Raw genomic sequence first — 16658 nt, forward strand, 5'->3', positions numbered from 1 at the left:
CCAAGTCATATGGCTCTGAGGTCAATGGTTTCAAAATTTACCAGAAAAAATTTGCATGCTACTATTAGCATCCTAACAGTTTGCATATGTCAAGTACCAAGTTATACGACTATAGCGTAAACGATTAAAGTAAACGGTTGCAAAATTTACCAGAAAAAGTTTGCATGCTACTATTAGCATCCTAACAGTTTGCATATGTCAAGTACCAAGTCGAATGACTCTGGTGTAAACGGTTGCAAATTTTGCAAAAAAAAAAAAAAAGTTAACATGCTAACAGTTAGCATATATCAATTACCAAGTCATATGGCTCTGAGGTCAACGGTTTCAAAATTTACCAGAAAAAGTTTGCATGCTACTATTAGCATCCTAACAGTTTGCATATGTCAAGTATCAAGTCGAATGACTCTGAGGTAAACGGTTGCAAATTTTGCAAAAAAAAAAAAAATGTACCATGCTAACAGTTAGCTTATATCAAATACCAAGTCATACGACTCTGAGGTAAACGGTTGCAAAATTTACCAGAAAAAGTCTGCATGCTACTATTAGCATGCTAACAGTTAGCATACGTCAAGTACCAAGTTATACGACTATAGGGTAAACGATTGCAAAATTTACCAGAAAAAGTGTGCATGCTAGTATTAGCAGGCCAACAGTTAGCATATGTCAAGTACCAAGTCGAATGACTCTGGGGTAAACGGTTGCAAATTTTGCAAAAAAAAAAAGTTAACATGCTAACAGTTAGCATATATCAAATACCAAGTCATATGGCTCTGAGGTCAACTGTTTCAAAATTTACCAGAAAAAGTTTGCATGCTACTATTAGCATCCTAACAGTTTGCATATGTCAAGTACCAAGTCGAATGACTCTGAGGTAAACGGTTGCAAATTTTGCACAAAAAAAAAAATGTACCATGCTAACAGTTAGCATATATCAAATACCAAGTCATACGACTCTGAGGTAAACGGTTGCAAAATTTACCAGAAAAAGTTTGCATGCTACTATTAGCATCCTAACAGTTTGCATATGTCAAGTACCAAGTCGAATGACTCTGGGGTAAACGGTTACAAATTTTGCAAAAAAAAAAAAAGTTAACATGCTAACAGTTAGCATATATCAATTACCAAGTCATATGACTGAATGGTTGCAAAATTTACCAGAAAAAGTTTGCATGCTACTATTAGCATCCTAACAGTTAGCATATGTCAAGTACCTAGTTATACGACTATAGAGTAAACGGTCGCAAAATTTACAACACCAAAAAAGTTTGCATGCTAATGTTAGCATGTGACACGCACCAAATTATATGACACTAAATTGTATGGCTGCAAAATTTATTTTTTTCTAAAGTTAGAGCATACTTGCCAACCTTGAGACTTCCGATTTCGGGAGGTGGGGGGTGGGGGCGTGGTCTGGGGTGTGGCAGGGCGTGGTTGGGGGCGTGGTTAAGAGGGGGGGAGTATATTGACAGCTAGAATTCACCAAGTCAAGTATTTCATACATATATTTATATATATATATCCTGAAATATGCAAACAAAACTGTGTTTAGATAATTGATACTTCAAACTTGCATAAATAAATCTTAAGGAATATAACATAACTTGGCTTCTGAGAGCTTCAAAATGTAATGAATAAAATGCTAAAGTTGTTGATAAACAAGCAATTATTTTAATAATTAAATATGGTCATTTTAAATGAATTATTATGATCATTTAAAATGAATTATTTCAAATATGTTTATTTTAATGTATAATTCTAATGCCTGGATGTAATAAGGAGTCAGAAAAAATACAAATAAAAATACAATACATTTTGATGTTTTTAGCAAAATATAGAAAAATGTATTTAGTTTTTTTTTTTTTTTTAATTAATAAATATATTTATTTTTAGGTAAGATAAACATAATAATACAATTTATCTCTAGTCTGGATGATTTAGTTCTTGTCACCCTGTTGTCCTCCCGTCGTGAAAAAAGGCTGTCCTCACTCAGGTCCGCATGGAGCTGGAGGGGGCGTGGCCTCCAGCTCCGGCTGAAAATCGGGAGATTTTCGGGAGAATATTTGTCCCGGGAGGTTTTCGGGAGAGGCGCTGATTTTCGGGAGTCTCCCGGAAAATTCGGGAGGGTTGGCAAGTATGAGTTAGAGAAATAAAAAATGGTAGATTGCAAGTAAAGTTTTTGTTTTTTTTCAAACAAAACAAAAAGAAGCTAAGGAAGAACATTCATTTGTATTTTTTGACTTAATTATACAAACAACTCCACCACAAATAGATCACAGTCCTGTGGGACTCACCGTGCTGTGCTATACAAAATGCGTGTTCATTAATTATCTTTGCACTTTCTCATGCACTCCGAGTCATTATTGAAGTTAAAAAAAAAAAAAAAGCAGAAGACTTAATGTTACCTTTGGTTTGGTTGTAGCAAACAGCATCTTCTCCACACATTTCTTCCCACTTGCAGCCTCCTTCTGCTGGCTGATGACCATCATGAAGTCCTCACAGCAGCCCCCGAACGTGACCACTGACTGGTAGGCGTATGAAGCCAGCGTGTGCTGAAGGATTGGTCCACGTTAATTAATTCATGCTAACTATTGGCTGTTTGCTGCTAATTGTGGATAGCTAGCTATTAGCGGTTAGCAATTAGCAGCTAGCTACTGTCCGTAGTGAATGATTAGCTGCTAATTGTTAGCTGTTAATAGCTAGCTATTAGCAGCTAGCTATTAGTGGCTGGCTACTGACCATATTGAATGATTAGCTGCTAATTGTTCGCTGCTAATTGTTAATAGCTAGCTATTAGCAGCTAGCTACTGACCATATTGAATGATTAGCTGCTAATTGTTAATAGCTAGCTATTAGCAGCTAGCTACTGACCATATTGAATGATTAGCTGCTAATTGTTAGCTGTTAATAGCTAGCTATTAGCAGCTAGCTATTAGTGGCTGGCTACTGACCATATTGAATGATTAGCTGCTAATTGTTCGCTGCTAATTGTTAATAGCTAGCTATTAGCAGCTAGCTACTGACCATATTGAATGATTAGCTGCTAATTGTTCGCTGCTAATTGTTAATAGCTAGCTATTAGCAGCTAGCTACTGACCATATTGAATGATTAGCTGCTAATTGTTAATAGCTAGCTATTAGCGGCTAGCTACTGACCATATTGACTGATTAGCTGCTAATTGTTCGCTGCTAATTGTTTGCTGCTAATTGTTAAAAGGTAGAAATTAGCGGCTAGCTATTAGTGGCTGGCTACTGACCATATTGAATGATTAGCTGCTAATTGTTCGCTGCTAATTGTTAGCCGCTATTAGCGGCTAGCTATTAGCGGCTGGCTACTGACCATATGGAATGATTAGCTGCTAATTGTTCGCTGCTAATTGTTTGCTGCTAATTGTTAATTGGTAGAAATTAGCGGCTAGCTATTAGCGGCTGGCTACTGACCATATTGAATGATTAGCTGCTAATTGTTAATAGCTAGCTATTAGCTGCTAGCTCCTGACCATAGTGAATGATTAGCTGCTAATTGTTCGCTGCTAATTGTTAGCCGCTATTAGCGGCTAGCTATTAGCGGCTGGCTACTGACCATATTGAATGATTAGCTGCTAATTGCTCGCTGCTAATTGTTTGCTGCTAATTGTTAATAGGTAGAAATTAGCGGCTATCTATTAGTGGCTGGCTACTGACCATATTGAATGATTAACTGCTAATTGTTTGCTGCTAATTGTTAATAGCTAGCTATTAGCGGCCAGCTATTAGTGGATAGCTACTGACCATAGTGAATGATTAGGTACTAATTGTTCGCTACTAATTGTTAGCTGCTTTTAGCGGCTAGCTACTAGCGGCTAGCTACAGACCATAGTGAATGATTAGCTGCTAATTGTTCGCTGCTAATTGTTAGCCGTTATTAGCGGTTAGGTTTTAGCGGCTGGCTATTAGCAGCTAGCTATTAGCGGCTAGCTACTGACCATAGTGAATGACTAGCTGCTAATTGTTCGCTGCTAATTGTTAGCCGCTATTAGCGGCGAGCTATTATCGGCTAGCTATTAGCGGCTGGCTACTGACCAAATTGAATGATTAGGTGCTAATTGTTCGCTGCTAATTGTTTATAGCTAGCTATTAGCGGCTAGCTATTAGCGGCTAGCTACTGACCATATTGACTGATTAGCTGCTAATTGTTCGCTGCTAATTGTTTGCTGCTAATTGTTAAAAGGTAGAAATTAGCGGCTAGCTAGTAGTGGCTGGCTACTGACCATATTGAATGATTAGCTGCTAATTGTTTGCTGCTAATTGTTAATAGCTAGCTATTAGCGGCTAGCTACTAACCATATTGAATGATTAGCTGCTAATTGTTAATAGCTAGCTATTAGCTGCTAGCTCCTGACCATAGTGAATGATTAGCTGCTAATTGTTCGCTGCTAATTGTTAATAGCTAGCTATTAGCGGCTAGCTACTAACCATATTGAATGATTAGCTGCTAATTGTTAATAGCTAGCTATTAGCTGCTAGCTCCTGACCATAGTGAATGATTAGCTGCTAATTGTTCGCTGCTAATTGTTAGCCGCTATTAGCGGCTAGCTATTAGCGGCTGGCTACTGACCATATGGAATGATTAGCTGCTAATTGTTCGCTGCTAATTGTTTGCTGCTAATTGTTAATAGGTAGAAATTAGCGGCTAGCTATTAGCAGCTAGCTACTGACCATATTGAATGATTAGCTGCTAATTGTTCGCTGCTAATTGTTAATAGCTAGCTATTAGCAGCTAGCTACTGACCATATTGAATGATTAGCTGCTAATTGTTAATAGCTAGCTATTAGCGGCTAGCTACTGACCATATTGACTGATTAGCTGCTAATTGTTCGCTGCTAATTGTTTGCTGCTAATTGTTAAAAGGTAGAAATTAGCGGCTAGCTATTAGTGGCTGGCTACTGACCATATTGAATGATTAGCTGCTAATTGTTCGCTGCTAATTGTTAGCCGCTATTAGCGGCTAGCTATTAGCGGCTGGCTACTGACCATATGGAATGATTAGCTGCTAATTGTTCGCTGCTAATTGTTTGCTGCTAATTGTTAATTGGTAGAAATTAGCGGCTAGCTATTAGCGGCTGGCTACTGACCATATTGAATGATTAGCTGCTAATTGTTAATAGCTAGCTATTAGCTGCTAGCTCCTGACCATAGTGAATGATTAGCTGCTAATTGTTCGCTGCTAATTGTTAGCCGCTATTAGCGGCTAGCTATTAGCGGCTGGCTACTGACCATATTGAATGATTAGCTGCTAATTGCTCGCTGCTAATTGTTTGCTGCTAATTGTTAATAGGTAGAAATTAGCGGCTATCTATTAGTGGCTGGCTACTGACCATATTGAATGATTAACTGCTAATTGTTTGCTGCTAATTGTTAATAGCTAGCTATTAGCGGCCAGCTATTAGTGGATAGCTACTGACCATAGTGAATGATTAGGTACTAATTGTTCGCTACTAATTGTTAGCTGCTTTTAGCGGCTAGCTACTAGCGGCTAGCTACAGACCATAGTGAATGATTAGCTGCTAATTGTTCGCTGCTAATTGTTAGCCGTTATTAGCGGTTAGGTTTTAGCGGCTGGCTATTAGCAGCTAGCTATTAGCGGCTAGCTACTGACCATAGTGAATGACTAGCTGCTAATTGTTCGCTGCTAATTGTTAGCCGCTATTAGCGGCGAGCTATTATCGGCTAGCTATTAGCGGCTGGCTACTGACCAAATTGAATGATTAGGTGCTAATTGTTCGCTGCTAATTGTTTATAGCTAGCTATTAGCGGCTAGCTATTAGCGGCTAGCTACTGACCATATTGACTGATTAGCTGCTAATTGTTCGCTGCTAATTGTTTGCTGCTAATTGTTAAAAGGTAGAAATTAGCGGCTAGCTAGTAGTGGCTGGCTACTGACCATATTGAATGATTAGCTGCTAATTGTTTGCTGCTAATTGTTAATAGCTAGCTATTAGCGGCTAGCTACTAACCATATTGAATGATTAGCTGCTAATTGTTAATAGCTAGCTATTAGCTGCTAGCTCCTGACCATAGTGAATGATTAGCTGCTAATTGTTCGCTGCTAATTGTTAATAGCTAGCTATTAGCGGCTAGCTACTAACCATATTGAATGATTAGCTGCTAATTGTTAATAGCTAGCTATTAGCTGCTAGCTCCTGACCATAGTGAATGATTAGCTGCTAATTGTTCGCTGCTAATTGTTAGCCGCTATTAGCGGCTAGCTATTAGCGGCTGGCTACTGACCATATGGAATGATTAGCTGCTAATTGTTCGCTGCTAATTGTTTGCTGCTAATTGTTAATAGGTAGAAATTAGCGGCTAGCTATTAGCAGCTAGCTACTGACCATATTGAATGATTAGCTGCTAATTGTTCGCTGCTAATTGTTAATAGCTAGCTATTAGCAGCTAGCTACTGACCATATTGAATGATTAGCTGCTAATTGTTAATAGCTAGCTATTAGCGGCTAGCTACTGACCATATTGACTGATTAGCTGCTAATTGTTCGCTGCTAATTGTTTGCTGCTAATTGTTAAAAGGTAGAAATTAGCGGCTAGCTATTAGTGGCTGGCTACTGACCATATTGAATGATTAGCTGCTAATTGTTCGCTGCTAATTGTTAGCCGCTATTAGCGGCTAGCTATTAGCGGCTGGCTACTGACCATATGGAATGATTAGCTGCTAATTGTTCGCTGCTAATTGTTTGCTGCTAATTGTTAATTGGTAGAAATTAGCGGCTAGCTATTAGCGGCTGGCTACTGACCATATTGAATGATTAGCTGCTAATTGTTAATAGCTAGCTATTAGCTGCTAGCTCCTGACCATAGTGAATGATTAGCTGCTAATTGTTCGCTGCTAATTGTTAGCCGCTATTAGCGGCTAGCTATTAGCGGCTGGCTACTGACCATATTGAATGATTAGCTGCTAATTGCTCGCTGCTAATTGTTTGCTGCTAATTGTTAATAGGTAGAAATTAGCGGCTATCTATTAGTGGCTGGCTACTGACCATATTGAATGATTAACTGCTAATTGTTTGCTGCTAATTGTTAATAGCTAGCTATTAGCGGCCAGCTATTAGTGGATAGCTACTGACCATAGTGAATGATTAGGTACTAATTGTTCGCTACTAATTGTTAGCTGCTTTTAGCGGCTAGCTACTAGCGGCTAGCTACAGACCATAGTGAATGATTAGCTGCTAATTGTTCGCTGCTAATTGTTAGCCGTTATTAGCGGTTAGGTTTTAGCGGCTGGCTATTAGCAGCTAGCTATTAGCGGCTAGCTACTGACCATAGTGAATGACTAGCTGCTAATTGTTCGCTGCTAATTGTTAGCCGCTATTAGCGGCGAGCTATTATCGGCTAGCTATTAGCGGCTGGCTACTGACCAAATTGAATGATTAGGTGCTAATTGTTCGCTGCTAATTGTTTATAGCTAGCTATTAGCGGCTAGCTATTAGCGGCTAGCTACTGACCATATTGACTGATTAGCTGCTAATTGTTCGCTGCTAATTGTTTGCTGCTAATTGTTAAAAGGTAGAAATTAGCGGCTAGCTAGTAGTGGCTGGCTACTGACCATATTGAATGATTAGCTGCTAATTGTTTGCTGCTAATTGTTAATAGCTAGCTATTAGCGGCTAGCTACTAACCATATTGAATGATTAGCTGCTAATTGTTAATAGCTAGCTATTAGCTGCTAGCTCCTGACCATAGTGAATGATTAGCTGCTAATTGTTCGCTGCTAATTGTTAATAGCTAGCTATTAGCGGCTAGCTACTAACCATATTGAATGATTAGCTGCTAATTGTTAATAGCTAGCTATTAGCTGCTAGCTCCTGACCATAGTGAATGATTAGCTGCTAATTGTTCGCTGCTAATTGTTAGCCGCTATTAGCGGCTAGCTATTAGCGGCTGGCTACTGACCATATGGAATGATTAGCTGCTAATTGTTCGCTGCTAATTGTTTGCTGCTAATTGTTAATAGGTAGAAATTAGCGGCTAGCTATTAGCGGCTGGCTACTGACCATATTGAATGATTAGCTGCTAATTGTTAATAGCTAGCTATTAGCTGCTAGCTCCTGACCATAGTGAATGATTAGCTGCTAATTGTTCGCTGCTAATTGTTAGCCGCTATTAGCGGCTAGCTATTAGCGGCTGGCTACTGACCATATTGAATGATTAGCTGCTAATTGCTCGCTGCTAATTGTTTGCTGCTAATTGTTAATAGGTAGAAATTAGCGGCTATCTATTAGTGGCTGGCTACTGACCATATTGAATGATTAACTGCTAATTGTTTGCTGCTAATTGTTAATAGCTAGCTATTAGCGGCCAGCTATTAGTGGATAGCTACTGACCATAGTGAATGATTAGGTACTAATTGTTCGCTGCTAATTGTTAGCTGCTTTTAGCGGCTAGCTACTAGCGGCTAGCTACAGACCATAGTGAATGATTAGCTGCTAATTGTTCGCTGCTAATTGTTAGCCGTTATTAGCGGTTAGGTTTTAGCGGCTGGCTATTAGCAGCTAGCTATTAGCGGCTAGCTACTGACCATAGTGAATGACTAGCTGCTAATTGTTCGCTGCTAATTGTTAGCCGCTATTAGCGGCGAGCTATTATCGGCTAGCTATTAGCGGCTGGCTACTGACCAAATTGAATGATTAGGTGCTAATTGTTCGCTGCTAATTGTTTATAGCTAGCTATTAGCGGCTAGCTATTAGCGGCTAGCTACTGACCATATTGACTGATTAGCTGCTAATTGTTCGCTGCTAATTGTTTGCTGCTAATTGTTAAAAGGTAGAAATTAGCGGCTAGCTAGTAGTGGCTGGCTACTGACCATATTGAATGATTAGCTGCTAATTGTTCGCTGCTAATTGTTAATAGCTAGCTATTAGCGGCTAGCTACTAACCATAATGAATGATTAGCTGCTAATTGTTAATAGCTAGCTATTAGCAGCTAGCTACTGACCATATTGAATGATTAGCTGCTAATTGTTCGCTGCTAATTGTTAGCCGCTATTAGCGGCTAGCTATTAGCGGCTGGCTACTGACCATATTGAATGATTAACTGCTAATTGTTCGCTGCTAATTGTTCATAGCTAGCTATTAGCAGCTAGCTATAAGCGGCTAGCTACTGACCATATTGAATGACTAGCTGCTAATTGATCGCTGCTAATTGTTTGCTGCTAATTGTTAATAGGTAGAAATTAGCGGCTAGCTATTAGTGGCTGGCTACTGACCATATTGAATGATTAACTGCTAATTGTTTGCTGCTAATTGTTAATAGCTATCTATTAGCAGCTAGCTATTAGCGGCTAGCTACTGACCATATTGAATGATTAGCTCCTAATTGATCGCTGCTAATTGTTTGCTGCTAATTGTTAATAGGTAGAAATTATCGGCTATCTATTAGTGGCTGGCTACTGACCATATTGAATGATTAGCTGCTAATTGTTTGCTGCTAATTGTTTGCTGCTAATTGTTCATAGCTAGCTATTAGCGGCCAGCTATTAGCGGCTAGCTACTGACCATAGTGATAGATTAGGTGCTAATTGTTCGTGCTATTGTTAGCTGCTATTAGCGGCTAGCTATTAGCGGCTAGATATTAGCGGCTAGCTACTGACCATAGTGAATGATTAGGTGCTAATTGTTCACTGCTAATTGTTAGCCGTTATTAGCGGTTAGCTATTAGCGGCTGGCTATTAGCGGCTAGCTATTACCGGCTAGCTACTGACCATATTGAATGATTAGCTGCTAATTGTTAATAGCAAGCTATTAGCGGCTAGCTACTGACCATAGTGAATGATTAGCTGCTAATTGTTCGCTGCTAATTGTTAGCCGCTATTAGCGGCCAGCTATTAGCGGCTAGCTACTGACCATATTGAATGATTAGCTGCTAATTGTTCGCTGCTAATTGTTAATAGCTATCTATTAGCAGCTAGCTATTAGCGGCTAGCTACTGACCATATTGAATGATTAGCTCCTAATTGATCGCTGCTAATTGTTCGCTGCTAATTGTTTGCTGCTAATTGTTAATAGGTAGAAATTATCGGCTATCTATTAGTGGCTGGCTACTGACCATATTGAATGATTAGCTGCTAATTGTTTGCTGCTAATTGTTCATAGCTAGCTATTAGCGGCCAGCTATTAGCGGCTAGCTACTGACCATAGTGAATGATTAGGTGCTAATTGTTCGTGCTATTGTTAGCTGCTATTAGCGGCTAGCTATTAGCGGCTAGATATTAGCGGCTAGCTACTGACCATAGTGAATGATTAGGTGCTAATTGTTCACTGCTAATTGTTAGCCGTTATTAGCGGTTAGCTATTAGCGGCTGGCTATTAGCGGCTAGCTATTACCGGCTAGCTACTGACCATATTGAATGATTAGCTGCTAATTGTTAATAGCAAGCTATTAGCGGCTAGCTACTGACCATAGTGAATGATTAGCTGCTAATTGTTCGCTGCTAATTGTTAGCCGCTATTAGCGGCCAGCTATTAGCGGCTAGCTACTGACCATATTGAATGATTAGCTGCTAATTGTTCGCTGCTAAATGTTAATAGGTAGAAATTAGCGGCTAGCTATTAGCGGCTGGCTACTGACCATATTGAATGATTAGCTGCTAATTGTTTGCTGCTAATTGTTAGCCGCTATTAGCGGCTAGCTATTAGCGGCTGGCTACTGACCATATTGAATGATTAGCTGCTAATTGCTCGCTGCTAATTGTTTGCTGCTAATTGTTAATAGGTAGAAATTAGCGGCTATCTATTAGTGGCTGGCTACTGACCATATTGAATGATTAACTGCTAATTGTTTGCTGCTAATTGTTAATAGCTAGCTATTAGCGGCCAGCTATTAGTGGATAGCTACTGACCATAGTGAATGATTAGGTACTAATTGTTCGCTGCTAATTGTTAGCTGCTTTTAGCGGCTAGCTACTAGCGGCTAGCTACAGACCATAGTGAATGATTAGCTGCTAATTGTTCGCTGCTAATTGTTAGCCGTTATTAGCGGTTAGGTTTTAGCGGCTGGCTATTAGCAGCTAGCTATTAGCGGCTAGCTACTGACCATAGTGAATGACTAGCTGCTAATTGTTCGCTGCTAATTGTTAGCCGCTATTAGCGGCGAGCTATTATCGGCTAGCTATTAGCGGCTGGCTACTGACCAAATTGAATGATTAGGTGCTAATTGTTCGCTGCTAATTGTTTATAGCTAGCTATTAGCGGCTAGCTATTAGCGGCTAGCTACTGACCATATTGACTGATTAGCTGCTAATTGTTCGCTGCTAATTGTTTGCTGCTAATTGTTAAAAGGTAGAAATTAGCGGCTAGCTAGTAGTGGCTGGCTACTGACCATATTGAATGATTAGCTGCTAATTGTTTGCTGCTAATTGTTAATAGCTAGCTATTAGCGGCTAGCTACTAACCATATTGAATGATTAGCTGCTAATTGTTAATAGCTAGCTATTAGCTGCTAGCTCCTGACCATAGTGAATGATTAGCTGCTAATTGTTCGCTGCTAATTGTTAATAGCTAGCTATTAGCGGCTAGCTACTAACCATATTGAATGATTAGCTGCTAATTGTTAATAGCTAGCTATTAGCTGCTAGCTCCTGACCATAGTGAATGATTAGCTGCTAATTGTTCGCTGCTAATTGTTAGCCGCTATTAGCGGCTAGCTATTAGCGGCTGGCTACTGACCATATGGAATGATTAGCTGCTAATTGTTCGCTGCTAATTGTTTGCTGCTAATTGTTAATAGGTAGAAATTAGCGGCTAGCTATTAGCGGCTGGCTACTGACCATATTGAATGATTAGCTGCTAATTGTTAATAGCTAGCTATTAGCTGCTAGCTCCTGACCATAGTGAATGATTAGCTGCTAATTGTTCGCTGCTAATTGTTAGCCGCTATTAGCGGCTAGCTATTAGCGGCTGGCTACTGACCATATTGAATGATTAGCTGCTAATTGCTCGCTGCTAATTGTTTGCTGCTAATTGTTAATAGGTAGAAATTAGCGGCTATCTATTAGTGGCTGGCTACTGACCATATTGAATGATTAACTGCTAATTGTTTGCTGCTAATTGTTAATAGCTAGCTATTAGCGGCCAGCTATTAGTGGATAGCTACTGACCATAGTGAATGATTAGGTACTAATTGTTCGCTGCTAATTGTTAGCTGCTTTTAGCGGCTAGCTACTAGCGGCTAGCTACAGACCATAGTGAATGATTAGCTGCTAATTGTTCGCTGCTAATTGTTAGCCGTTATTAGCGGTTAGGTTTTAGCGGCTGGCTATTAGCAGCTAGCTATTAGCGGCTAGCTACTGACCATAGTGAATGACTAGCTGCTAATTGTTCGCTGCTAATTGTTAGCCGCTATTAGCGGCGAGCTATTATCGGCTAGCTATTAGCGGCTGGCTACTGACCAAATTGAATGATTAGGTGCTAATTGTTCGCTGCTAATTGTTTATAGCTAGCTATTAGCGGCTAGCTATTAGCGGCTAGCTACTGACCATATTGACTGATTAGCTGCTAATTGTTCGCTGCTAATTGTTTGCTGCTAATTGTTAAAAGGTAGAAATTAGCGGCTAGCTAGTAGTGGCTGGCTACTGACCATATTGAATGATTAGCTGCTAATTGTTCGCTGCTAATTGTTAATAGCTAGCTATTAGCGGCTAGCTACTAACCATAATGAATGATTAGCTGCTAATTGTTAATAGCTAGCTATTAGCAGCTAGCTACTGACCATATTGAATGATTAGCTGCTAATTGTTCGCTGCTAATTGTTAGCCGCTATTAGCGGCTAGCTATTAGCGGCTGGCTACTGACCATATTGAATGATTAACTGCTAATTGTTCGCTGCTAATTGTTCATAGCTAGCTATTAGCAGCTAGCTATAAGCGGCTAGCTACTGACCATATTGAATGACTAGCTGCTAATTGATCGCTGCTAATTGTTTGCTGCTAATTGTTAATAGGTAGAAATTAGCGGCTAGCTATTAGTGGCTGGCTACTGACCATATTGAATGATTAACTGCTAATTGTTTGCTGCTAATTGTTAATAGCTATCTATTAGCAGCTAGCTATTAGCGGCTAGCTACTGACCATATTGAATGATTAGCTCCTAATTGATCGCTGCTAATTGTTTGCTGCTAATTGTTAATAGGTAGAAATTATCGGCTATCTATTAGTGGCTGGCTACTGACCATATTGAATGATTAGCTGCTAATTGTTTGCTGCTAATTGTTTGCTGCTAATTGTTCATAGCTAGCTATTAGCGGCCAGCTATTAGCGGCTAGCTACTGACCATAGTGATAGATTAGGTGCTAATTGTTCGTGCTATTGTTAGCTGCTATTAGCGGCTAGCTATTAGCGGCTAGATATTAGCGGCTAGCTACTGACCATAGTGAATGATTAGGTGCTAATTGTTCACTGCTAATTGTTAGCCGTTATTAGCGGTTAGCTATTAGCGGCTGGCTATTAGCGGCTAGCTATTACCGGCTAGCTACTGACCATATTGAATGATTAGCTGCTAATTGTTAATAGCAAGCTATTAGCGGCTAGCTACTGACCATAGTGAATGATTAGCTGCTAATTGTTCGCTGCTAATTGTTAGCCGCTATTAGCGGCCAGCTATTAGCGGCTAGCTACTGACCATATTGAATGATTAGCTGCTAATTGTTCGCTGCTAATTGTTAATAGCTATCTATTAGCAGCTAGCTATTAGCGGCTAGCTACTGACCATATTGAATGATTAGCTCCTAATTGATCGCTGCTAATTGTTCGCTGCTAATTGTTTGCTGCTAATTGTTAATAGGTAGAAATTATCGGCTATCTATTAGTGGCTGGCTACTGACCATATTGAATGATTAGCTGCTAATTGTTTGCTGCTAATTGTTCATAGCTAGCTATTAGCGGCCAGCTATTAGCGGCTAGCTACTGACCATAGTGAATGATTAGGTGCTAATTGTTCGTGCTATTGTTAGCTGCTATTAGCGGCTAGCTATTAGCGGCTAGATATTAGCGGCTAGCTACTGACCATAGTGAATGATTAGGTGCTAATTGTTCACTGCTAATTGTTAGCCGTTATTAGCGGTTAGCTATTAGCGGCTGGCTATTAGCGGCTAGCTATTACCGGCTAGCTACTGACCATATTGAATGATTAGCTGCTAATTGTTAATAGCAAGCTATTAGCGGCTAGCTACTGACCATAGTGAATGATTAGCTGCTAATTGTTCGCTGCTAATTGTTAGCCGCTATTAGCGGCCAGCTATTAGCGGCTAGCTACTGACCATATTGAATGATTAGCTGCTAATTGTTCGCTGCTAAATGTTAATAGGTAGAAATTAGCGGCTAGCTATTAGCGGCTGGCTACTGACCATATTGAATGATTAGCTGCTAATTGTTTGCTGCTAATTGTTAATAGGTAGAAATTAGCGGCTAGCTATTAGTGGCTGGCTACTGACCATATTGAATGATTAGCTGCTAATTGTTTGCTGCTAATTGTTAATAGGTAGAAATTAGCGGCTAGCTATTAGTGGCTGGCTACTGACCATAGTGAATGATTAGCTGCTAATTGTTCGCTGCTAATTGTTAGCCGCTATTAGCGGCCAGCTATTAGCGGCTAGCTACTGACCATATTGAATGATTAGCTGCTAATTGTTCGCTGCTAAATGTTAATAGGTAGAAATTAGCGGCTAGCTATTAGCGGCTGGCTACTGACCATATTGAATGATTAGCTGCTAATTGTTTGCTGCTAATTGTTAATAGGTAGAAATTAGCGGCTAGCTATTAGTGGCTGGCTACTGACCATATTGAATGATTAGCTGCTAATTGTTTGCTGCTAATTGTTAATAGCTAGCTATTAGCGGCTAGCTACTGACCATAGTGAATGATTAGGTGCTAATTGTTCGCTGCTAATTGTTAGCTGCTATTAGCGGCTAGCTATTAACAGCTAGCTATTACCGGCTAGCTACAGATCATAGTGAATGATTAGCTGCTAATTGTTCGCTGCTAATTGTTAGCCATTTTTAGCGGTTAGCTATTAGCGGCTGGCTATTAGCGGCTAGCTATTACCGGCTAGCTACTGACCATAGTATATGATTAGCTGCTAATTGTTCGCTGCTGAATGCTAGCCGTTATTAGAGGCTAGCTATTAGCGGATAGCTACTGACCATAGGGAATGACTAGCTGCTAAGTGTTCGCTGCTAATTGTTAGTCGTTATTAGCGGTTAGCTATTACCGGCTAGCTACTGACCATAGTGAATGATTAGCTGCTAATTGTTCGCTGCTAATTGTTAGCAGCTATTAGCGACTAGCTACTGATCATAGTGAGTGATTAGCTGCTGAATGTTCGCTGCTAATTGTTAATAGTTAGCTATAAGCGGCTAGCTATTAACGGCTAGCTACTAGCGGCTAGCTACTGACCGTAGTGAGTGATTAGCTGCTGATTGTTCGCTGCTAATTGTTTGCTGCTAATTGTTAATAGGTAGAAATTAGCGGCTAGCTATTAGCGGCTGGCTACTGACCATATTGAATGATTAGCTGCTAATTGTTTGCTGCTAATTTTTTGCTGCTAATTGTTTAATAGCTAGCTATTAGCGGCGAGCTATTAACGGCTAGCCATAGTGAATGATTAGGTGCTAATTGTTCGCTGCTAATTGTTAGCTGCTATTAGCGGCTAGCTATTAGCGGCTAGCTACAGACCATAGTAAATGACTAGCTGCTAATTGTTCGCTGCTAATTGTTAGCCTTTATTAGCGGTTAGCTATTAGCGGCTGGCTTTTAGCGGCTAGCTATTACCGGCTAGCTACTGACCATAGTGAATGATTAGCTGCTAATTGTTCGCTGCTAATTGTTAGCAGCTATTAGCGACTAGCTACTGACCATAGTGAGTGATTAGCTGCTGATTGTTCGCTGCTAATTGTTAGCAGATATTAGCGGCTAGCTATTACCAGCTAGTTACTGACCATAGTGAATGATTAGCTGCTAATTGTTCGCTGCTAATTGCTAGTCGTTATTAGCGGCTAGCTACTGACCATAGTGAATGATTAGCTGCTAATTGTTCGCTGCTAATTGTTAGCAGCTATTAGCGGCTAGCTACTGACCATAGTGAGTGATTAGCTGCTGATTGTTCGCTGTTAATTGTTCGCTGCTAATTGTTAATAGCTAGCTATAAGCGGCTAGCTATTAACGGCTAGCTACTAGCGGCTAGCTACTGACCGTAGTGAGTGATTAGCTGCTTATTGTTCGCTGCTAATTGTTTGCTGCTAATTGTTAATAGGTAGAAATTAGCGGCTAGCTATTAGCGGCTGGCTACTGACCATATTGAATGATTAGCTGCTAATTGTTTGCTGCTAATTTTTTTGCTGCTAATTGTTTAATAGCTAGCTATTAGCGGCGAGCTATTAACGGCTAGCCATAGTGAATGATTAGGTGCTAATTGTTCGCTGCTAATTGTTAGCTGCTATTAGCGGCTAGCTATTAGCGGCTAGCTACAGACCATAGTAAATGACTAGCTGCTAATTGTTCGCTGCTAATTGTTAGCCTTTATTAGCGGTTAGCTATTAGCGGCTGGCTTTTAGCGGCTAGCTATTACCGGCTAGCTACTGACCATAGTGAATGATTAGCTGCTAATTGTTCGCTGCTAA

The 16658-nt window shown here is 40.0% G+C and overlaps 1 protein-coding gene across 1 annotated transcript in view; it reads right to left on the bottom strand.

Annotated features, from left to right (window-relative positions):
• The window catches only part of plekhh1 (pleckstrin homology domain containing, family H (with MyTH4 domain) member 1), a 169116-nt gene that overhangs the window by 1069 nt on the left and 151389 nt on the right, over positions 1 to 16658 (bottom strand). Inside the window, exon 29 of the mRNA XM_072913745.1 lies at positions 2403 to 2549. Within this exon, the coding sequence (XP_072769846.1) occupies positions 2403 to 2549 (147 nt within the window). The remainder of the gene's footprint in view (positions 1 to 2402; positions 2550 to 16658) is intronic.

This window comes from Nerophis lumbriciformis, linkage group LG08, assembly GCF_033978685.3.
Source record: "Nerophis lumbriciformis linkage group LG08, RoL_Nlum_v2.1, whole genome shotgun sequence".
Classification (NCBI taxonomy): domain Eukaryota; kingdom Metazoa; phylum Chordata; class Actinopteri; order Syngnathiformes; family Syngnathidae; genus Nerophis; species Nerophis lumbriciformis.